Here is a 25,341-nt window from a genome sequence, read left to right on the forward strand (position 1 = left end):
GCCAGAATTGACTGGGAGATGAGCCTAGCAGGAAAGACAGTGGAACAGCAATGGCAGGAGTTTCTGGGAGTAATTTGGGAGACACAGCAAAAATTCATCCCTAGGAAGAAGAAGCATGCTAAAGGAAGGACGAGGCAACCATGGCTGACAAGGGAAGTCAGGGACAGCATAAAAGCTAAAGAGAAAGCATACAATGCGGTGAAGAGCAGTGGGAAACCAGGGGATTGGGAAGCCTACAAAGACCAACAGAGGACAACTAAAAAAGAAATAAGGAGGGAGAAGATTAAATATGAGGGTAAACTAGCCAGTAATATAAAAGAAGATTGCAAGAGTTTTTTTGATATATGAAGGGTAAGAGAGAGGCAAAAGTGGACATTGGGCCACTGGAAAATGACGCTGGAGAAGTAGTAGTGGGGAACAAAGAAATAGTGGAGGAACTGAATAGGTATTTTGCGTCAGTCTTCACGGTGGAAGACATGAGTAACATCCCCAAAGTTCAGGAGAGTCGGGGGGCAGAGGTGAGTATGGTGGCCATTACCAAGGAGAAGGTGCTAGGAAAACTGAAAGGTCTGAAAGTGGATAAATCACCTGGGCCAGATGGATATACACCCCAGAGTTCTGAAGGATATAGCTGAAGAGATAGTGGAGGCGTTAGTGGTGATCTTTCAGGAATCACTGGAGTCAGGGAGGGTACCAGAGGACTGGAAAATCGCTAATGTAACACCCCTGTTTAAGAAGGGAGTGAGGCAAAAGACAGGAAATTACAGGCCGATTAGCCTGACCTCAGTCGTTGGTAAGATTTTAGAGTCCATTATTAAGGATGAGATTTCAAAATACTTGGAAGTGCATGATAAAATAGGGCAAAGTCAGCATGGTTTCATCAAGGGGAGGTCATGCCTGACAAATCTGTTAGAATTCTTTGAGGAGCTAACGAGTAGGTTAGACAAAGGAGAGCCAATGGATGTTATCTACTTGGACTTCCAGAAGGCCTTTGACAAGGTGCCGCACAGGAGGCTGCTCAGTAAGATAAGAGCCCATGGTATTAGAGGCAAGGTACTAGCATGGATAGAAGATTGGCTCTCTGGCAGGAGGCAGAGAGTGGGGATAAGGGGGTCCTTCTTAGGATGGCGGCCGGTGACTAGTGGAGTTCCGCAGGGGTCAGTGTTGGGACCACAACTTTTCACTTTATACATTAATGATCTAGATGAAGGAACCGAGGGCATCCTGGCTAAGTTTTCAGATGATACAAAGATAGGTGGAGGGACAGGTAGTATTGAGGAGGCGGGGAGGCTGCAGAAGGATTTGGACAGGTTAGGAGAATGGGCAAAGAAGTGGCAGATGGAATATAACGTGGGGAAGTGTGAGGTCATGCACTTTGGTAGGAAGAATAGAGGCATAGACTATTTTCTAAATGGGGAGAGAATTCAGAAATCTGGAGTGCAAAGGGACTTGGGAGTCCTAGTCCAGGATTCTCTTAATTTGCAGGTTGAGTCGGTAGTTAGGAAGGCAAATGCAATGTTGGCATTTATTTCGAGAGGACTAGAATATAAAAGCAGGGATGTTCTGCTGAGGCTTTATAAGGCTCTGGTCAGACCACATTTAGAATATTGTGAGCAATTTTGGGCCCCTGTCTCAGGAAGGATGTGCTGGCCCTGGAGCGGGTCCAGAGGAGGTTCACGAGAACGATCCCAGGAATGAAAGGCTTAACATATGAGGAACGTTTGAGGACTCTGGGTCTATACTCGATGGAGTTTAGAAGGATGAGGGGGGATCTGATTGAAACTTACAGAATACTGAAAGGCCTGGATAGACTGGACATGGGGAAGATGTTTCAATTAGTAGGAGAGACTAGGACCCGAGGGCATAGCCTCAGAGTAAAGGGAAGACCTTTTAGAACAGAGATGAAGAGAAACTTCTTTAGCCAGAGAGTGATGAATCTATGGAATTCATTGCCACAGAAGGCTGTGGAGGTCAGGTCATTGAGTGTACTTAAGACCGAGAGAGATAGGTTCTTGATTGGTAAGGGGATCAAAGGTTACGGGGAGAATGGGGTTGAAAAACTTATCAGCCATGATTGAATGGCGGAGCAGACTCAATGGGCCGAATGGCCTAATTTCTGCTCCTATGTCTTATGGTCTTATGGTCACCCCACTGTGCCCACAAACTCCAGCTGAGACAGCTGGAGCAAATATACTCACTCATATATAGCACATGGCATGTAGCATTTTGCCTGGTGAATTAGAGCTGCAAGGAAGAGGAGGATGGTGGCCATATTCACTGAGGGAATTTAGGAAGAAGTTTATAATGAAGAGTGATATGACTGAATTTTCAGTGGGTCCTAGAACATAGATGGGCACCCTGAAATTTGGAAGGATTTTGCTGATTATGCTGAGTCTCTGCAGGTTTTGGGGGGTTGGAGAGCCCCTGTAGAATTGTAGGGCATGGTGTTTTATTTACCCACTATAAGTAGATAAGTAAAGATACCAGAGCTAGATGACTAAATATGCATAGGTGAACAATATGCTTTGGAATTCTCAGTATGAATAAAAATGTCAATGCTGTAATCATTTAGAATGGTTGAAAATATAAAGATTCTAGTCACTATTATTCTATGTGTCTGACTGTCTTATGTGTCTCTTTTTCTCATTCTGACTTTCTCTCTCTCTACTTCCCCAATTGGGTATCTTTCACATTTTGCTTTGGCCCACCTCTAACCTCTGTTTCTTTCTCACAGTCCCTTTTGCAGTTTCTCTGCCTACCTTTTCCTTTGTGCTGAGGATATGGTCCCATTGTATTGGCACCTGAACCACTGCTTGACAAGATATGTGGGTCTCAAGTTAACACTGACCCGGAGCAAAACTAATTAACATTTAGCGAACTCTCAATATGTGCTGCAAAGAGTGCAGTTGGGAGCACACTGTGGTCATGAGGGTATGTATGATATTCAACTATTTGCAAATATTTAATGTTGGGATGACATTAGAAAATTTGCTAGCATTTTGGCAGCAGGTAATATTTTTGTTGATGCATTATCAAGGTGAACATTGGTATCATTCTGCCTCATCAGGCATACTAGTCTACTACTTTTCTGCAATGAATGCAGTAATTTCCTTAAGTAGATCGGATGTTAATCAGATGATCATTTATCTGACGTTTTAATGCTCCCTTGTTATCTGTAAGCAATAAATAGATCTATTTGTCATATAGTTCAAAATGCAGTTCCTGCTTGAAGCATTTGCTGATGACAGCCATTTCATCCACTTTAGTTGGCTCAAATACTAAAAAGACTGTATTCCACTCGCTCCTGTTGAAACTTTACTCAAAGGCATGCAATTCATCTATTGTGCCCTATTCTGTTTTAAAGGGATGTGTGAGTTTTCAAAAAATGAGCCACGCTTTCAGATTTAGGTCAAATCCACTGACAACTAGCCTTGCAGTTATTCATTGCTCAGCCTGCCCGCCTCTCATAAGTGGCCCAGACAGATACTCGCCACCCATAGGGGAAGGGCTAGTGGGCCAGGGGAAAAGATGGAAAATCAATTACTTTTGAGCATGCTCAGTCATCTGCTGCCCACAGTATTATGGAATCTACCCTGCGTTATAAATAGGTAGATTCTATTCCCAGCATGTGAAGTCAGGACTATTACTGAAGCACTTCTACTCAAAGGTGTAGTTAAAGATGTAATCCTGTCACTAAATTAAGTATGCATTTAAATGAATATATCATATTAGCCATACCTTTCGTGCTTTCTTTTAAATCCTCAGACAGTGAGATGTAAAGCTGCATAATAGGAAATATCTGCACTTGCATTTTCAGTCCAAATGTTGTTCCGACTTGAATGTACATTGAGGATTGCTGAAATATTGTTATTCCTCCTGTTTTAAAGAAAATATACTGCTTCAACTCACATTAAACCATTTATTTACTTATCTTTATCCAACTGAAATGGTAAGGAATACTGGGACTGATTTGCTGTCTCGCCAACAGTTGAAATTATCCAAGAGTTAATGAGTTCAAGCCATAGCATGCTATGCTGAAAGGGTGGGAAAGGCAGAAACCTTCATCACATGTGAAAAGTATTTCAACATGTACTTGATGTCCTGTAGCCAGCATGGTTGCTGACCAAGAACTGGAAAATGGGATTGGATTGGGTGGTTGTTTTTCAGCCTGCATAGACACAATGGGTAAAATGATCACCTCCTGTGCCATAAGTTTCTCTTACTTCTTTGAACAGGGCAAAACATTTTTTACCTGTTCTCAGGGGCATTGTGACCACATTTTGATCAAGACGTATTTTGCCATCGTTGGTGAATACAAAGGAAGTCTATAAAAAAAGTACGCATTAATCATTAATCATTTTAGTGAACATATTGGCAGAACTAAAATTAATCGTTTTACAAATTCTTACCTGATTCTTAGTTAAGGTAACACGCTGCAAACACGACTGTTTAAATGCTGCTTGACATTGGTGGATTTCTACCATGATGGTCCAGTCCTCTGTCTATTGAAAAAACATTGCAAAATGGAGAACTCAGAAATGTCTCAAGCAGGTATTATGCCAATGGCATTAATTATACATTTGTTTCAAAAATTGATTATAAATGAGATTAAAATGTAGGAAACATACAGAAACAGCATAATATGAGCATTCGCCTATCATGCAATAATAATTATTATCAAATGTTGTGACGCAAGTTGCTTCTTCAATTTTGCATCTCCCGCGGCATTTAAGATGGGAACATGACCAGGTTCCAGATTCACAAGTGCTGAAATGAAAATACAAAAGAAATAATTAAGATTTTGTTCTAAAATATTTGAATTTTTGAGTGTAAATCCTACATATATGATGTACAGTGCAAAGCGTACCATGACTGACAGGAAGTTGTCTTTGTTTGTCCCGATTCATAAATCTCTCCGTCATGTTCACAAGGGCATTCTGCTTTCTTGATGCATGTGTTTCTTCCTCTGATGTTATCAAGGACAGTGCCTGAGATACATTAAAATACATGTCTAAGTACTTTCTCCTATTCACACTAAAACTCTCAACTTTGCTTTAATGGGATTTGTAAGTGTAAATTATTCTTTGGTGACATTCCTAGCATTATTTCACTGAATGTTGTTTTTCTTCACTGTTGGGTCAATCAGGAAAATAAGAAATTCTCTCAAATCACCATTCTAAAATCATTTGTTCGTTATTTGTACCTTGTGAGTAAAAGTGGGAAGGTACTGGCACCCTGCTATGGAATCAATTGCTGATCCATGCAGGAGAGTTACATGCTTAAGAGTTGACTCAGTCACTGATTTTCTCTCCTTCCCTTTGGAAGAATGTTTTATCCCTTTGCAACGCTCCCTCATGCAACATTTAATAAGATAAAGGTGATTGTCAAAGGGTTCAGAGTTAAAGATGTGGACACGTCTATGTGGTCAAAATCCCTTGGAATGCGGGTTCATGCCCAATAGGGCCCCTCCAGTATCATCCATGCTGTTTGAGTTTGCTGGGTACTTAATTAGCATAGAGAGGTCACTCCTCACTGTGGAGGAATATCCATCACCACTTGCCCATGTGAGTGAAATATCTGCCAGCAGTATGTTTTTTTATTAACACTGGCTATGACCCTCTTTAACCCTCTGTGTAAGGGGCCTGATCAATAGCATTTCAAAAAAATACCAACCTTTCTTTTCTTTGGGGGCCTGGGCACTTCCCTGGCTTGGAGCCCACCCATAGGACCTACAATCACCTTTAGATCTATAGAACCATAGAAAAGTTCAGCACAGAAAGAGGCTATTCAGCCCATTGTGTCTGCGCTGGATAAAAAAGAGAAAATAAAGAAACTAGCCGCTCATTTTCATCCCACTTTCCAGCACCTGGTCTGTCGCCTTGCAGGTTACAGCACTTCAGATACAGATCCCAGCACCTTTTAAATGAGTTGAACATTTCAGCCTCAACCACCATTTTAGGCAGTGAATTCCAGATGCCCGCCACCCTATGGGTGAAAAATATTTTCTTCATGTCCCCTCTCATCTTCCTACCAATCACCTTGAATCTATGCCCGCTGGTAATTCACCCCTCAGCTAGGGGAAACAGCTCTATCCTGCTACCCTATCTAGGCCCCTCGTAATTTTGTACACCTCAATGAGGTCACCCCTCAGCCTCCTCTGTTTCTGAAGGTGAAAACCCCTCATCTCACTTTGTGCAATGTTCACATATACACCAAGTCTAGAATGAGCCAATGGAGAAGGAGCAATCAGCACTAGAGATCTCCACTCTTGCTTCTTCCCCTGACAATATTTGCCTTGTATGTGAGGTGGGGCTCCCGACATTCAGAAGGAAAGCTGGCAACTCTGAGAAAAAACTGAGACAACATGGAACTGACTCCTGGCCCATTTGGCGGATGAGGGAAGGAGGGAGGCGTTCTTTCTTATTTTCCAATGAATTTACGGGAAAGGGACCAGTGGATCCCCCATGCCTCTCCATCTCAAGGAATTTCCACCTCCTCGCTCCTGCCATAGCATCACTAAACTTCTTGCTTGATCTTATATTTTAGCAAACATTCAAAGAAATCTATTTGGAAATTATATTGCGGCATGAAAGCCAGATTGAGTGTGTCAATGAGAAGGATGCAATGCTTAAAATACATGGTAGATCACTCACATAAATGTTTTATGTTAAAATAATGTCAAGGTGCAAGTAAAAGATGACATTGTTTTCAATTAATATGATTACCCTCTGGACAATCGCAGGTATCCACACACAGATCGCACTGTAGCTGAGGTTTTGGATTAGAGCAGGTTGGAATACACACTGGGCCACACTGCTTGTAAATCTGAGTTGCAGAACACTTGGGCTTTTCTGAAACAGAAAAGCATTTTTGTTTTTTTTCCCATTTTGATTACTGATGATACTAATATGTGATGAAACGCAGGTACAAATAATCTTGTTTGCTTGACCCGAGTGAAAATTTTCATTGAGCATTAATTTCAAGGCATGTGTCTTAACTGAGTGTTTAATTGCCCTGATTTCCACAGATAACTTACCGCATTCAGTTTGTGTCCTCCAATCCTTGTAGTATCGAAAAAGTTCTTTACTACATTGCCGTGCCAGCTCTTCAAGAGTAGCACATTCACACTTTAATTCTTTACAAGTGCAAAGGTCTGCAGAACACATTTTCACGTACTCTTCTGCAATTTGGTTCTCAAAACAGGAGGAGAAGGAGTAAGAGATTGGCACTTTACATTTCTAAAAATGAAAATAGAAACACAATAAAAGTTATGCACAGAAAAATCCCACTGCTCCAATCTCAAGTAACTGTGTTGTTTACAGTACAAAGACATTTCTGTGGTGATAGGGCTAAAGAGGAGGTTAGCTATGAAAGGTGGCCATCCAGAATAGAGAAAAAAGAATCGTGACAATATCGAAATATTCTGTAATTTTGTCTCATCATGTTTGATAATCAAAGTATTTATGTGGAGATTAAAATAATATTGCAGAGTTCTAAATATGGCCTCCTCACTCCTGTGGTGTGAATCCCCAATAAGGATGCCTCTGATTACCTTCCTCACCCCCGACCCTACTTCAAACCCATTTTCTTCTCAATCACCTCTGGAGAAAAATTCACTACCAATTCTCATGACTGCAGGTGAACTTTGAACTCTCTACCCTTTATGCTCTCTTTGGCATGATACATCTGCCACTTTTGATTTGCCCAGCCACTCTCTCACCTCATTTGAGAATGAGCTTGAACTCACTGTCAATGAAGGTGGTGGAAGCAGAGACAATCAATGATTTTAAAAAGAGATTTGATAGGCACTTGAGGGGAATAAACTTCCAAGGCTATAGGGATAGAGCAGGGGAATGAGATTGACTGGATTGCTTTACAGAGGGCTGGTATGGACTCAATGGACCAAATGGCTTCCTTCTGTATCTTACTGACTCTATGGGCAGGATTTTCTGGTCGTCAGGTGGGCTCGGTGGGGGCGAGTGGGAGCAGCCATGAATTGGACCACCGCCCGCGATCGGGCTGCGATCGCCATTTCACACTGGCTGGCCAATTAAATTCGCGCAGGTGTGCGCACAGTAAAAGTTCCCTGAGGCACAGAGCTGCCTCAGGGAGCTGAAGCTTTTTGAACATAAAAAATAAAGGATTTCAAAATGTTAATAACATGTCCCCGAGCGGGGACATGTTACAAGTTACTTTGAAAGCTTTAAATGATTTTTTAAATCACTGATCAAAGCCTCATCCCGCCCATGGATTAGGTTTCGCAAAAAACCCAAAGGCCCTTTGGCCTTTTCACCTGCCTGCTAACCAAAAATTTGGACAGGCAGCGAAAAATTTCATTTAATTAGAGCTTTAATGGTCTTAATAGGCTTGTTAATTGTCGGCGGGCGTGCTGACGACTCCCACGTGCGCCTGCCGACCGAAATATCGCACGAGTGCACGATGACCTTGGGATGCTCGCCCGACGTCATCGTGCGTCATTTTATACTCGCTTGGGTTGGGTGCACGGCTGCCTGACGAGCGCAATATTCTGCCCTGTGACACTATGACCTCCACCGTTAAAACCTTTATCCACTTCAATCCTGTTCATTTCGCTCATGTCCAAGATGCATAAACTTGAGTATGCCTTGTGCTCAACCGACTTAGCGAGCCATCACCGGATTTGGCTTCACTATATCGAGCTCTACTGCACCTTAGTCTACTCTGTCAAAAGCATCCAGTACTCTGCGATCATCTTAGAGAGAAAAGATAATTCCTTTCTCTCTACTACCAACTTTCTTCTCAACGATACTCTCCCTGCAGAATTCATCTGCATTTCTTACAAGAACAAGGAGTTCATGGATTTCTTTGTCATTAAGAGTGATACCATTCATTCAATTGGTTCTGCTTCTGCTCTCTTGACCAGTAAGCCAAATCTACCCCCTGTCCCATCGGCATCTTAGTCCTGAATATGCCCCTGCCTCCAGGTTTCTCCCACATCCCTCTGGCTTCTCAAAGATCATCTCATCCATGAGACACACCTCCTACTCCCTTGACTCCATTCCCACTAAAATCTTGATCATCTAACTTGCTGATTCTTATTTCAGCTCATGTTGTAAAGGGTTTCCTCACATCAGGACCTATTCCCCCAACAAAACCACTTATCATCAACCACCTCCTCAAAAAAACCTTTGTCCTCCCTACGAACTGTCCCATTTCCAACCTTCCATCTTTTTTAAGGTTCTTTAACATGTTGTTGCTTTCCAGATCTGTGCCCCACTTTTGCATTACTTCCTGTTTTAATTCTGCCAATTGGGATTCTGCCTCTCGTGTAGCACCATGATCGTCAACAATATTCCTTAAGTCTGTGGCATTGGTTTAACTTTCCTTCTTGTTATCCATGACATCTCTGTAGCCTTTGAAATGGTTGATAACAACATCCTTCTCCAATGCCTCTCCTTCATTGTCTTGCTCATTGGGGCTGCCCTCACTTGTTTTAATTTTACCTATCTGGTTGTAACTACAGCATCTCTACTGATTGTTTCGCTTCTCATCCCTGTGCTACCAGCAGTGGAACATGAATCCATCTTTCGCCTCCCCCTCCTTTTCCTTATATACAAGTTCATCCTTGCCAAAAATATCTGAACATTGGAGACAAGTTCCACATGTACCCTTATGATACCCATCTCTATACCTCTACCAGTTCAATTGACCACTCCAATGCCTCTGCAATGTCAAACTACTTGTCCAAAATCTAGTCTTGGATGTGTGATTATTTCCACCAGCTAAAAATTTGAAGCCCAAAACCATCATATTTTCCCACAAATTCCATGGGCTGGAATTTACAGCTGCCCACCCCACCTAATACTGAGCTGGAGGAGGAAGGGGCATGTAAAATATGAATGGATGGGTAGCCTACCACCTTCCCAGCCACCCTGACCCATTCCCCATAATATGGGAGGTGGGCAAGGTTCCCACTAGCCCTCACGCCCATGGGTCTATTGAAGCCATTAACTGCTCAATTAGGTGGCAATTAAGGGACTCAATCCGCCTCCACTGCCATAATACACAGGGCAGTGGAAGGTGGGTGAGAATGGGAAGGCCATTATTTCACCAAAGTTGGTGAAAGGGCAGGAAGAAGGATGGGGTTACCTTCTTCATCAGGTACCCTGTGTGCGTCGAGCGCACCCTCCCTAAAATCGTAACCCCCCTGTGCTTTGCCCCCTCCCTAAGGTGCCTAATTGCTTCCCGTCCAAGAAACCCCAGGCTCACCTTGTTCAGTGTCCATGACTCTTCATCATGGGGCTCTCTGCAGTCCCAGCACTGCCCACTATTCTCTTCCTGCATTGCTGGGATTATAAGAGCTGCCAGCCAATCAGCTTGGCTGGCAGCTCTTGAGGGTGGGACTTCCTTTGACTGAGGGGTGGAAGTCTGGCCCTCAGCTTGTTAAGGTCATTCACTGTATGATAGCTGCGGGGTGACATTTTTTACGTCAGTCGCAAACCAACTGACTTTTCTTCCAGTGAGCTGAAGAGTTTGCTCCCACACCCTGAAAAATTCAGCCCCCATACCTTCTCATCCTCTTAAACAACTACTGTTAGACTGATGAAGACTGTTCACAACTTTGACATGTAAATGGATTGAAAGCTGAGCACAAATTCCAACTATCCTTAGCATTGTCTACTTCCATCACTGCAATACTGCCAACCTTTCTTCACTACCTAAACACATTTGCTGCTGAAACCCTCATCTATGCCTTTGTCATTGTAAGACTTAACTTCCCCAATGCCTTCCTGGATAGTCTCTCATTCTGCTCATCCAAAACCCTGCAGCCTGTATCCTATCTGACACAAAAACTCACTGACTTTCGCCCATCATCTCTGTGTTAACTGATCTACAATGGTTTCCAGTATCCCATTGCCTCAAGTTTGAAATTCTCATAGTTGTGTTAACATACCTCTGTGGCTTCACCCCACCTCATCCTCCCTTGACCCTAATTTGGCTTTGGTTAGCCACCAAGCAGGCCGCTTTCCAGACCTAGATCTCAACTGTGAAGCCCATCTTCAGCCTTGTGAAGGTCAGTCTGTCTCAATCCTCTAGGCATTATTGGCGACAGTGTAACATGGTCAGCTCAGTATTGGGAACTGCTGAACTAGGAAGTCTTTGTACTGGCCTATCATTTACCTTGCAAGGACTGGGCAAACTTTCTGCCTCTTACAAATCAATACAAATGTTGGCAGAAATGGCTGACAGTTGACTTAACCAGGTCTTCCCCATTTCTATGGGGGCTCCACTGGTCTTCCATAGAGTTTGCAACAGGAAAGCAGCACAACCCTCTTCAACATTTGTGAGTCTGAGTTAGATATGAGGGCATGCGTCTTTTTCATAACTGACATCCTCTCACCTCAATAAGCAGAGTGAACACAAAATAAGATAACTTGTTAAATGTGCTACCAAAAGATCAAAGTTGCTCTGCTGTCTTTTTGCAGTTTGTCTCTGTTATAAACTTACAGGGTTTATTGGACATGATGACTCTTTAGTGGGTTTGCTATAACAAGTGTTTCCCAAAATATCCAGCTTATTTGCATCAAGAAAATCTTGACCTGTAAAACAAAGGTGTGACAAATAAGCTCAGCAAATGGTACAAAACATGTTAGCAATGACATTTCAGCTGACACATTACAACTACAAAACAATAAGCTTGACTCATTCTAGCAAGAGGAAGGCCAGTTATTCTTTTAACATTTCTTCTTCTTACCATAAATGGTTTTGGTGCCGTCTTCAAATTTTCCACATAGGCCACAGAGTTGCCCTTTATAGCTACTGTCTAGAGTTAGCTGCAAACAAAAGTAAATGTAACATTTTAGAAGTAGCTATATCTAAAAGATACCTAGAGTGACAGTTCTAATTCTTATGGGGAACAATACGAATTGCAGTTCGTTATTATTATGTAAGGAAGTGTTTTTTTAAAACATTTTTCCCTCTTACTGCAACTAGTTTGCATGAAATTGCACATTCCTGGAAGGTATATTTTAATTATTTTACTTTGCCCAACTAGTAACACCATTAAAGTTTCAAACTCTGAGCGGTCATGCATAGGGTTTTGCAGTTCACACTGATGACTGTTCCCTTCTCATTCTGCTGCTCCTGAATTCAAAGGGGTCTTTGCTGCTCCCTCTCAAACAGGGGCTCCATTGGTTGTCTGCAGATTTGCTCCAGCAACACTTCCTCCTTTGCCTCAGAGAACGTATAGACCTTACTAGACATTTCTAATTGAAGAACCCTTCATCCTCTGCTCCCCAGCCACTTTGGTGGATGGCTGCCTCTTTAATCTGTTGCATGCATTTAAATCCTGCAGCAGCTTTCAAGTTTCCTTTTATACCCTCTGTGGGCAAGCTTCCAATGATTAGCAATTTTCCTGCTTGGACTCTAAGCTTTTCAAACAAAGCACGTGTTCTATCCTCAAGATAAATATGTGTAAATAAATTGTGCAGTTTCCCATTTATCCACTTCATTTGCAGTGTATGTACAAGCTGCTGTTCACAAAAAACAATGTGAAGATATCTTCCATAATAAATTTACCAATAATGCATCTTGATGGTTCCAGGTCAAGGATATGGTGTGTTTCCTGTTTAAAATCCGTGTATAAATTCCATATGGATGAATACTTATCACCTTGTCATCAAATGGCACTGTTACTCTGTAAGATAAATATTCAGTGAAAAATGTAGCGAGAACAGTATTACTAATGCAATAATGAATGCTTCCATATGATCCAATGGAACTGAGATAATGAAAAATTATAGATAATGATTGTCGTGGACTGATAAGACCCAATATTTGCAAAGATTTTGCTTTCACATTTATGAATACTCATTTATTTTCTCCCTGGTTGATTTCTTTCCTATGCTTGGGTAGTTTTACAAGTTTCTAAGAGAATAGATATAAGGATGAAAAATCATCCCAAAAAAATTTTCAATGCATGATAAATTCTGAATGAGGAACAAAATGGAAAATAGTTACTTCTAGAGTGTTTGGGAAAGGTTCTACCATACCGTTAGGGCACATGAATGCCTTAGTAGATTGTGGTGAGACACAAACCTGAAAGATAGAGTGGAGAAATATGTAGGGAATTGGTACAATTCTTGGTGGGTGTTACAGGTCAAGAAACAGTGGAGATGAGATAGGGAGGCAGATGTACAAACTGCACAAACACATGTTATGATATCTGTAGAGACTGGTCACTTTTGAAAGAAATTCAAACTCCATTCAAATTCCTTCTGTCTGTTTGTCTCTCTCTCTCTCCCTCTGCATGCCTACATTCCTATCTCAGTCTCTCTCCCCTCTTCCATCTGGTTCTGTATGTTTAGGTCTTCTGAGTCTCTGTCTCTCTGATCCAGTTTCTCTACCTCTCCTAAGGAATTTATCAGTGGTAAGCTATGCTGATTCCAGGAGCCTGTTTGATGGCTCCGTCAACCAAGTGGATGAATGGATGACACAAAAGGATTAAATGTTAAGACATTTACTGTAACAACTAATTGAGCACTATTTTTGTAGGCCGTTTACAGTTTAAACTACAGAACAGAACTGTTAACACACTGAAAAAATACCACTATCAAATATACATTACACTGTCCTTCATGTAGACATTTTCCCAGAATCAGTCCAAAATGATTCTTAGCTCCCAAGGGTTTACTTCCGATTCTTTGCTTTCCCAGCCTGGAAGGTTTTAACTCTAGAACTGTTTATCATGGTGCGACTTTTCCTGGAGACTTCACCCTCTAGCTAAAGCTAAGCAAATCTTCTAGCCTCATTTTAACTCCCCATTAATTTGGTCTTTCCAATCCAAGCAAGAGCTCCCACCCGCATTCCTACGCAGTGAACCATAGAAACTTACGGCCTCTTGCTGTTGTCTCTTTCCCGCACCCTGGCAGACTAATCTCTCTGTGATATTCAGTGACATTTTAGAAAAGTCTATAAGTCAATATAATAATCACTTCCTCTAAACCCTTCCCATCTCAAAGCCCAACATCATGGCAATATGAATCACATGGGCTTTGTATCCAGGCGGCGATACTGATTAGCTATCCTTGAGAATCCAGCTCTCTTTTATTTTGGAAGTAAATGGATAGTTTAAAGCACAACAGTTCAGGGTCCCAAAATATAACAATCTTAAAAACCTCATAATTTTAACAATATCTGTGAGAACTTCTGGGCAATAATATTGTGTTACTTTACTAATCATAAGAAAAAAGCTTGGATTTTGTAGTTCCAGTAGTGGTGAATAACAGGGACCAGTAACTTGAAATTTAGGCTGATTGTCCATATATTATGCTGATTTTCACATTTTTTCAGCTAATAATAGTAGGTGCAGAGTCTGCTTGGGAGATTCTGCACTATAAATTAACAATCCCTTTAACCTAAAGCATCTCTCCACAAGTATATCTCAACTTGCAAACAGTGGGGTCTTTTTAAATGGAGCAAACTCTCTACTGTAAAACACAGATACATGCTGAAGGTGGAAGAGGAGAGGAAGAGACTGAAGAAATGTATCACTCTCCTTTCTCTCCTTCATAGAAAGAAATGTTAACAAAAAGCAGCTGCTCTCTCCTGTCTGTCTCTGGGTCTCTCCCTCCCAATGTCTATGGTCTTTGTGGGTCTTTCCCTGCATCTCAGTCTCTCAGGATCTGGTTCACCCTCCTTCTGTCTCAGTGTGTGTCTAAGGTTTCTCTCTCTCTCTCTCTGGTGTTTGAGTCTCTTTCCCTCTCTCCTTAATGTGCATGTGTCTCTGTTAGTCTCAATTTACTCTCTTATTATGTTTCCCTCTCAGTTTGTTTTTATCTGTCAGCTTCTCTTTGTTTCTTTCTCTCTGCCTAGCATCTCTGCCCCAGTTTATCTACCTCAGTGTCTCTCAGCTTCTGTGTCTCTCCTTCTGTCTGTCTGTCTCTCTCTCTCCCTCTGCATGCCTACATTCCTCTCTCAGTCTCTCTCCCCTCTTCCATCTGTCTCTGTGTGTTTAGGTTTTCTGAGTCTCTGTTTCTCTGATCCAGTTTCTCTACCTCTCCTAAGGAATTTATCAGTCGTAAGCTATGCTAATTCCAGGTGTCTGTTTGATGGCTCCAACAACTAAGTACAGTGGTAATTTGTTTCATTTATTATTGGAAACAAGAGTTGTCATTAATTGTCCCAGTCAATGTCACTAAGCTGGGGGGCGGTGGTGGGGGGATACGGGGGAAGGGAAATTTTGTCAACAGCGCGTCACTCCTGATGGCCTAACCCTAAGTATGCGCTACTTCAACTCTGTTTTCTTTTTGCTGTTTCCCACATGATTTCAATGAAAATTTAAAGTGTTGGTAGCATGCAGGGGAAACATGCTCAATCAGGCAGCGATAATGTTGTTGGTTGGTGAAACCCACTGCCAGCTGACGATACTGCAGCTACAGATGGGCTATAAAGGAGCCTCCTGGTGAAACAGGGAGGCTCTGCATCATGGCCATAGCTTTCCTGCTCAACTCCATTTCCATTAACATAAGACTTGAGAGCACAAAGGTGGCATGGGTGCTTTTGAAATTAAAATTTCGCTTGTAAATATTTCACATTGCATTGATCTCACTTAATTCATATATATGTCATCCTTATTTGTTGAGATTAGCTTAGTCAGACTGCTATATGAAAATTCATGGCATACAAATGTATTACAAGTATGAAACTACCACCAGGCCAGTGTAAGGTTCGACACACCACTGATTTATCTCTGCATCTCAGTCTGCTATTCGGCAATGGAGATTTCGCATCTCACCTAATGAAGTCACCGCACGCCATATTTTGCTCTCTTGTGGGCTTCAAAAAAGCCCTCACCAACCCCTCCCCCACACCGCCCCCCCCACCCCCAACCCCATGGGCATTCAGAATCGTGAAAAAGAATCCTACACTGATCTCTCAGTGTCATGTAACTGCTGTGAGACTAATCAAAATCATGGCTAGAAAGGTACAGAGAGACAGCAGCATTTAAAAATCATAAGCAGTTCATCCAACAGGGGATTTAAATTGTTTTAAAAATAACAGAGTAACATCAAGTGGAATGGGTATTTACAGGACAATGGACAGGGGCCCTTGGCAACTATAAAGTGTTGAAGATACTTGTTCATTTTTAAATGTGGACATAGTATTTTGTTGTAGGAAAATAAACATTTACACTTTCTTTGATATTGTAATTGCTGGACTACTAATTTGACATTTAAAAATCTTTAAAAATTGCTGCATTTTATTAAAACGGTGAAACAAGGTTAATATTACAGCATTAATTTGGTGTTAATGCCATTGAAGCTTGAATTAAAAATGGAGAATGGGACTATGGTCATTCACCCTCCTTGATAGCAACAAGTTTAATTGAAACCAAGAAGTGGCCCAAAAAGGCTGTTTTCTGTGTACTTAAAGACATTTCAATAAGTAAACAAACATTGGTGCTTTTCCACTGCTTTCTTTTACCACAATACTGAAATAAGCTTAGTTTTTACACTTATTCAATTATGTTGATTTTAAGGGTGAATTCTGAAAATAATTGCATGAAATATGAACCTTAAAATCACAAGCAAATAAAGCATTAATATTCAGCATATTATTCATCCCTAATTAGAGATTAGATAAAAATTGAATAGTTTTGACAGGATAATGTATTTTAAAACACGCATGAGTATTAAAGCCTCAAATGTTTGGTATTCAAGTGATAAAGCAATCATAACGAATGTGGAAATGGTATTCATCCTAAGGCAGGAGAGTTGCCTTGTCAGAAACTATTTTATATTTTCAGTCAGGAAAAGAGGATTATTGGTTAGTGCTGCACTGGATTTATAACTATGGAAACTCCTTGCTCAGTTCAACAAATAACTATGAAAAGTACAAATAGTTATGTAAATGTGTGTAGAGGTTGCATTATGTCAGAATACATGGTCACTTGATTCACTTTTATTTGAGAAGGCATCCGATTTGGACAATGATGTCTCAGGAAATTCCAAATCGAAGGATTACAAATTTAATATGTATTTTCTGAAAGCACTTTGTATTACTGATGTGATGAGGATTATAAGTCCTAGTTTTTGCTCATCTTTTCCCTACACATGTTTGAAGTATGGGGGATGGGGTGAGAGAAGAAGCTTCTTCTGAATTATTCCAGAAAAACTCAGTGCAGTTCCAAAGAGAGAGCGAGGGGAATTTGTATGCTACTAGCATGAGATGGTGTCTGAATTTATTTTATGGAAACACGGTTTGCTCTTTTCTCTGATATCCTTAAGTATTTCAAGTTCTAAGGTCCACCATGAACTTTGCATCTCCTGTTTAAATAAAGGCAATTGGTCCAAGATGTTCCCTTGGCACGATCACTGGGTGTTCAAAGTTTGTTGAAGTGTTTAAAAATTGATAAAAATTCAGAAAAGGGTTTAAAAGTATTTAAATTCATAATAAAACATTCACCTGCCTTTGAGCTCAAGACTGGCCTCAAGGTGAGTGTCTTCAGTTTGTGACGACATTAGGAGCGCGTGGTTTTGCACCTCACTGCGAGGTGGAGCAGATCGTTTTGCCATTGGGCCAGGCTGCAGCAAGAAGTTGAAATTCTTGCTGCAACCCGTGGACCAGGTACGTTCAGATTTCTCAGTAGAGTCAGTGGCATACGCCACCTCTTCACTTCTGATTGCAAAATCTGGGCCAGGAAAGATAATGCAGGTGGTCAATGTAAGATTTGAATAAAGATCAGGTCATATATTTTGTGAAATAGAATAGACAGTGTACACTTATTGGAAAGATACTGGGTAAATTTTCAAACTGATGCCAGAGCATAAAACTAGCATTACGGCTTGGCAGCCCACTATAGAATTTGGCCTATTTTCTTTTCCATTGATTCCATAACACCTTTGCCTTATCTGGTTTTATTTTAAATTTCTCATATGTGATTTGTGTCTTGGTCATGTCCATTCAATAGAAGTAAGGTGTTATTTTATGATTAAGTTTCTTGCATATCCTACTACATAAAGAAAAACCTACCAATGCCATTTTAATATTGAATGCAAAAGCTCGTCATGCCAAAATGTTAGGTGCTTAGATCGAACAGTAAAAAGGTTATTCCCTGTACAGATAACAGTTTGCAATTCATGAGTTTGTATTTAGGAAACCAATACAAATAAAACTTACATCACATCTTGAACTGAAATTGTCCCATTCACCACCAGGATTATGGCCTCTTCTATCTTGATGTAAATGTGTTCCAGATTACCATTTGACCCTCGGCGGATTTGGATGTTGAAATCCTCTGAGCCACTTGTGCAATGGCGACTCAGAATGTAGTTGCAATTTGATGTAAAATGGTAAAACGTGTCATCAAAGGTCCTGAATGCTCCATGGCCCCAAGTGCTGCAAAGGTCTGAAATACAGTTATAATGTCATCCTCTTTTATCATAATAGATGAATACTGCAGTATGATAGATGGGGTGGCTTTGTTTAGTCCCATTTATCATTGTACTTTATAATGTCAAATACAACGGGGATTGATTTTAACTTCATCTGCCTGGGAAAACCGGGTGTATAGAGAATTACAGTCGCTCAGGCAATTTACTTATTGTACTACCTGTGATTTTAATCCGCAAGGGCACCAACCTGGTGAAAGCCTTCTTTACATATGCATATAGGGACCCAGTGATGTTGTTAGGGCCCAGCTCAGGCCTGAACAAGGAACCTGCTATGACTTTCCCGCCAGGTTTAATCATGGCTGAAGAAGATCAAGCCCCAGAAGGGACAGAGAAATCTTTTGCTTCTTTTTTGTGGGAGTGCTCCTCTTGGCCTCACAAGGAGTGCTTAGGCCCTCCCTGCCACATACCCAACTACCCCTTCCCCCCGGCATCCCTTGATGTCCAGAACGCGGGACCTTCATGAGACATTCCCAGCACCCGATCCTGACATCTACCTTTTGGTAGTGGATAGGACATTGGAGTATGAAATTTTCCACTCGTTTTCATGTGGAATAAATGAGAAGTCAGAAACCTGCGATTTATTTGAGGCCGAGGCCATCAAAATAGCCTGGGCCTGATTTCTGCAGGAGGTGGTGAGGTTCCAACTCAATTTCATGCAACCCAAACCCACCAGGAGTTCAAATCTGGGCTAATATCTCAACAAAGGAAATAATGTGGAACTTACTGCCATCGTTTACTGTTCTTGTTATTTCTTGCAGAGATCTGGGCACAAACCAATGACTGTGATACTCCATACCTGGTTTAGAATGAAACATTTATACCAAAGTTAGTTCTTTCAGACACTGTTTACTTTTACTTTCTAGATCAATTATCTACATTGGTAGGTTATAAAAAGTAAATGTAATGTCTTGTTCTAGTGGTTACAATACTTATATTAGATACAAATAATTAAAGAAGAAACCAAGACTATGGGCTGGAGTTTCATCCTTGAGGTGGGTAGCAGGAGTTGGGAAATGTTCTATCTCAGTCCACCCACCTCAGGCGAAAGTGTCTGCAAAGAGGGGATTTTCATTGTTGGGGCAGGGGGGGGTCAGCGGGGGGGCATGGGGGTGGTCACGGATGCAGGCTGCAGTTGGGCCAGCCAACCTGGGTAAGAGAATGTTCAGGGGGGACCATAGGGGCTGCGAGGTGCCAACACAGGCTGTTGAAAAAGCCCGCCTTGGTACTGTGAAACTTTGCCCCTGTTATAATGATAAAAGTAAGGCCCTCTAGCCCTCAGCTCTCACACCCCCTCAACCTCCTCACACACTCCTCATGCCTTATCCATGCCACCCTATGCCCCTTCACCACCTCCCATGGCCCTTCATGCCTCCCCATGCCAAGGTATGCCCCTCAGGTTAATCGATTTCTTGGTTCTCAGCCAAGCCTCATTTTGTATCCTTGGCTGAGAGTCCATACATCTCTTAGAGCACTAAAGCACCTGAGCCCAGGGAAAAGACCGCATGATTGACAGCCCTGGCTCTGTGATCTATGCTGTCAACTGCACAATGTCTATTTACACAAAATAAAGAGGTTTCAAGTACTTGAATGTTATGCGATTGATACTTTGAAGGATTTCATTACTACATTGGCCTGGAGTTAAAAAGGAGGGCTTTTTTTAAAAAGAAATTGGCAAGTTATCAATGAATGAACATTTAAAATTTTTTTTCACATATCCTACTGTCACTATAGGGCTCATTAGTTCTATACAGCGTGTTTGTGGGTAAATGGGCACGGAGGAGCTATTGCTTGGCATGGGGAACATGAGGGGTTATGGGGTGGGTGGGGGACATGCTTTGGCATGGGGGGAGGGCATCAGGGGGACCTTTTGAATGAATAATATTGAAGAACGTTCAATGTTTCTCCTCATCGCAGCATATTTTATACTAATCTAAGAATCTCACATGTTGCACTATTATTCCAGTTTGACCTTTCTACTTTGGCCTTCTAATTCAATAAAAGCCACTGGCCTGAATCTTACGTTCTTTGCAAGCGCGTAATCAGCAGGTCAGGAAGCAGATGTGAAATGTGCTTCTGGCTGCGATCGGCCCCTGAACACAATTTCACATTGGCTAGCCAACTAAAGGTCAGCCAGTGTGAAACGCGTGCTGAGAAAGTCGGGAAGAGGGCGGGCGCCGAGAAAAGTGAGGGTGCGGGTGGGCGCTTCTAGCAAGCTCCCTGAAGGCAGAGAGCTGCTGCGGAGCTGCAGACCTAGACAGATAACTGACAAGAAAAAAGTGCAGAGAACTGTGTCTTTGCAGAGCATTTAAGCACCTGATAACAGAACTCAAAAATATGTCAGTCTCCAGGTATCTTTTTAAATTATATTTCACCCCAGATATTTCATCCCAGTGAAAATGTGAAGGCCGGCTGGCCGATTGGACCTTCAACCGTAAAAATGGACGGGCCATGTAAAATCAATTACAATTGCCTCCTTACTGTTTCTAATTTTCAATGCCCAGCCACTAAAGTATGACAATTAAATCAGAGATTATTTTTAATTGAAGAATAAAATTACAAAGCGATATTGATAGATTAAGTGAATTGGCAAAAATGTAGTGATCAGGTACTGAAAATAATCAAGAAGACTGATGGAATTCAGGCCTTTATATCTAAAGAGATAAACTACCGGGGTGGAGGGGGTGTTTGCGGTGGAAGTTATACTTCAGCTTTGCAAAGTGCTGGTTAGATCATAGCTGGAGTATTAAGATCATAGAACTTAGGAACAGGAGTAGGCCATTCGTCCCTTCAAGCCTGCTTCACCATCCGTTAAGATCATAGCTGATCTGGTTGTGCTCGCAACTCCACCTTCCTGTCTCTCCCGGCCCATAATCCTGACTCCCTTGTCTATCAAAAATCTAACTCATCCTTGAATGAATTCAATGATCCGGCCGCCATTGCATCCTGGGGAAGAGGATTCCACATACTAATGACCCCCTGAGGGAAAAAAAATTCTTCCCTTATTCTTAAACGATGTCCTCGACAAGAGGAAACATCCTCCCATTGTCCACCCTATCAAGTGCCCTCAGGATCTTATGTTTCAAACCTTTCATTTATTGGCCGAAGCAAAGAATATAAGAGAGGTTATGTTGGAACTATAGTAAACATTAGTTAGGGTGCAACTTGAGTACTATGTGCAGTTTTGGTCATTTCATTACAGAAAGGGTGTCATTGCACTAGGGAGGGTACAGAGGAGATTTACGAGGGTGTTGCCAGGACTGGAAAATTGCAGCTATTAGGAAAGATTGGATAAGCTGGGACTGTTCTCCTTAGAACAGTGTAGGCTGAGGAGAGATTTGATTGAGATCTACAAAATTGTGAGGGGCCTGGATAGAATGGGTGGGAAGGGCACATTTACTTTAGCAGAGAAGTCAGTGACTAGGGGGCATAGATTTAAAGTGATTAGTAGAATGATAAGAGGGGAGATGAGGAAAAATCTTTTCATCCAGAGAGTTGCAGGGGTCTGAAACTGACTGCCTGAAAGAGTAGTTAAAACAGAAACCCTCAACTCATTTAGAAGCACCTGAAGTGCTGTAACCTGCAGGGCTACAGATCAAATGCTGGAAAGCGAGTTTAGGCTGGATGGGTTATTTTTTGGCCGGCGCAGGCACAATGGGATAAGTGGCCTCTTTCTGTGCCGCGAACATTTTAGGATTCGAAGATTACCTCTTCTTCTAAACTCCATCTAGGCCCAACTTGTTCAAACTTTCTTCATAAGATAAGCCCCTCATCCCAGGAATGAGTCAAGTGAACTTTCTCTGAACTGCTTCTAATGCAATTAAATCATTTTTTTCAAATAAGGAGACCCAAACTGTACAGATGTGGTTCCACCAAGGCCCTGTACAGCTGCAGTCCCACTTTTACACTCCATTCCCCTTGCCATACATGCCAACATTCCATTTGTCTTCCTAACCACTTGCTGTACCTGCATGCTAACTTTTTGTGATTCATGTACCAGGACATCATACCCCACCCCGTACCACAGAGCTCTGCAATCTCTCCCTATTTAAATAGTATGCTGCTTTTGCATTCCTTCTGCCAAAGTGGACAAGTTCACATTTTCACACATTATACTCCATCTGCCAAATTTTTGTCAACCCACTTAACCTATCCATATCCCTTTGTGGACTCTCTGCCTCCTCTTGACAAATTACTTTCCTACCTACCTTTGTGTCATTGGCAAATTTAGCTACCATACCTTTGGTCCCTTCGTCCAAACCATTGATAATAGATTGTACTGAGCACCAACCTTAGGGTGAACATATTGGCCTCTGAGGGAGTGCAGAATCGGTTTACCAGAAAAAGTCCAAGGGTTAAATTATTTAAAAAGGAACGATTATTCAAACTAGGGTCCTATTCCCTAGAATTTAATAGGTTAAGAGGCGATTTGACTAGTTTTAATGTTATTAAGCGGAACAGATGGGTAGATAGAGAAAAGCTATTTCTGCTTCTGTTGGGGTATCTAGGACTGGGGCATAGTCTAAAAATTAGGGAAAGAGGTAATACTGCAGCGAAATTAGAAAACACTTCTACATACGAAGGGTGGTAGAAGTTTGGAACTCACTTCCACAAATGGCAATTTATGCTAGATTAATTATAAATTTTAAATCTGAGATTAATAGATTTTTGCTAACCAAAGATATTAAGGGATATGGGGCAAAGGTCGGTATATGGAGTTATGTTGCCGATCAGCTATGATCTCATTAAATGACAGAACAAGCTCGAGGGGCTGATTTGCCAACTTCCATTCCTAGGTTCCTTTAATATAACTCCAAAGAGCTCCAGCAGGATGCAATGTGGGAATTTATTGAGTTTGGGATCTGAGTGGTTAGGGGTTGCCAGAGACTTCCTTGGATGAATCTCAGCTAGTACTACTGCCTACCACTGACTTAAGCAAATCACAATGCAACATGAAATTATTTATTGAAATCTGGTCTTTTGCATTCCTGTTTCTTTTGATGTATGGTATTCTCCTTTTCCTCCTCAAGACTGACCTTTTCCAATAGCTGCAAGTGCTGCTGAATGTCAGTAGCTATTTTAAATGGGCAGCAATGTGTGCAGCTAACAGGCTTTTTGCATTTTGCAGAGATGTCCAGTCCCCTAAAGAAATGGGTTAAACACCAAACAAATGGCTAAACCAGCAATGCGATTTGAAAGGTTTGTGGTGTGAATAAGCCACCAAGTGATGTCACACGGATATGATTAAGGTTGGCCGAATGTAATTACAACATATTTCAGGGTCATAAATACAAGTTTCAAAAAAATCTGGACAACATGCTGTGGTAAAATGGCTAAAAATTGACCCTAGAAAATAAACAAGACATTTTCATCATAGTAAAAGGCCTTTCAGAACTGAAAATCTTGCTTGAAATTAAACATAACTTTTGCGCTATCAACAGGGTAACAATAACAGGGTAACTGTGCTTTACTTTATTAGTAGTTGCAAAATGATCATATTATGTTTAAATGTCAGCCTACCATGATTATGATTGGAATATGTTCCTGCAAATTGTGTGGCTGAGACATCACCTGGAAATTGATTAACAATGGTTATTTAATATTAAAACACAAATGCTTAAATATGTCATTAATTTTGTAAAATTCTTCCAAAGTTTTAATTATTCTGCACACTGTTATTTCAATGTCAGCTATTGTGTCATTAATGAAGAAGTTTCTGAAAGCATGGAGCAAAACATTGCTTTAATACCTTGGTGTTACAGTATGTTGTGTCGCGGAGCTAAAGGAAATGCTGGCAGAGGTAGCAACTGGGTCTGTGTAAGTCCACACCTGCACTTCAGAGGGAGAAACTTAAAGGCTGAGTCTTGCCAGATACTTGTGCCCAGTCCTTTGCAGTTTAATTTGCAGACAGTATTGACAAAGATCGAGAAGGAGATCATGTGCAAATTCTCTTAGAGGAGAGTGGAAGAAGGATGACCAGAGATTGCTTTGCAGTGTAGCTGCGTTCTTTGCTGATTTTGCTATTTAAGCAAAATGAAACTTAAAATGTTACAAAAGAAACATTTGCAGACTCTGTATTTTCAATCAGACTCTGGGCAAAAATATGCTATTCCTAGATGTAAGCATGTGATTAACATTGGAAAATAGACAAAATTGCTTTTTACAATAATGCACTTGTTATGCTGTTTTACCTGAGATGTTTACCCAAATTTTAATGCATGGAAAATTAATTCATGTGCGCTGATCTTGGCAAAAATAACATTGTATATAATACCAGCATGCTCCTATCCATGTATATACCACAACAATTTTAAAATGTTTGAACTTTACTTACCTTCACAGAGGGACAGAGCCCAGAGAACAACTAATACAAGCTTCCCCATTGTATTAGTTTGGGACTGGAGTAGACACTGTCATTCCAGTGAATTATTCTTTCCAGTAGAGAGTTTATTCATTGGATCCACTTATATAGCTCTTCCCTTCACTCTCATTTGAATAGAATAAGGAAGTTGAAAGCAATTGTTTGCTAAACGTTTTGAGGTGTTTAACCCTTTGGGTACTGAAACATCATTTCAGCCTCTTAGATCTGCACACATTTTGGTATTCAATGTTACATCGAGCATCCCATTTGTCATGAAGTTTCATTTTCTTTACATGTAATTAAGCACATTTTATGTGACAGGTTTTTATTGCAACAGGTTCAGAGTTCGGGGGCAGAATTTTACCCTTGGCACGCGGGCTTGGCAGGGACGGGTGGCGGCGGTTGGGAAGCTGACTGCCGACTGCGAACGGCAGCGCACCGCGATTTCATGCTGGCAGGCCAACTAAAGCCCACCTGAAAGCTGAAAGGCAGCTGGAGAATCAGTGAGAAGGGGCAGGCAGGGGGGCAGGGGCACGATGTCCACCGGGT

At 41.4% G+C, this 25,341-nt stretch overlaps 1 protein-coding gene across 1 annotated transcript in view; it reads right to left on the reverse strand.

Moving 5' to 3' along the window:
* The window catches only part of LOC144673105 (uncharacterized), a 158,928-nt gene extending 134,114 nt beyond the window's left edge, over positions 1–24,814 (reverse strand). The window contains exons 1-13 of the mRNA XM_078535094.1: positions 24,766–24,814; positions 19,159–19,230; positions 17,446–17,671; positions 12,559–12,676; positions 11,735–11,813; positions 11,488–11,579; positions 7,037–7,238; positions 6,726–6,851; positions 4,868–4,988; positions 4,629–4,767; positions 4,410–4,502; positions 4,253–4,325; positions 3,739–3,876 (exon numbers count right to left, since the gene is read on the reverse strand). Coding sequence (XP_078391220.1) covers positions 3,739–3,876; positions 4,253–4,325; positions 4,410–4,502; positions 4,629–4,767; positions 4,868–4,988; positions 6,726–6,851; positions 7,037–7,238; positions 11,488–11,579; positions 11,735–11,813; positions 12,559–12,676; positions 17,446–17,671; positions 19,159–19,230; positions 24,766–24,814 — 1,528 coding nt within the window. The remainder of the gene's footprint in view (positions 1–3,738; positions 3,877–4,252; positions 4,326–4,409; positions 4,503–4,628; positions 4,768–4,867; positions 4,989–6,725; positions 6,852–7,036; positions 7,239–11,487; positions 11,580–11,734; positions 11,814–12,558; positions 12,677–17,445; positions 17,672–19,158; positions 19,231–24,765) is intronic.
* Between the last annotated feature and the right edge of the window lie 527 nt (positions 24,815–25,341).

This window comes from Cetorhinus maximus, unplaced genomic scaffold (genome assembly GCF_964194155.1).
Source record: "Cetorhinus maximus unplaced genomic scaffold, sCetMax3.hap1.1 HAP1_SCAFFOLD_271, whole genome shotgun sequence".
In the NCBI taxonomy this organism is placed as follows: Eukaryota; Metazoa; Chordata; class Chondrichthyes; order Lamniformes; family Cetorhinidae; genus Cetorhinus; species Cetorhinus maximus.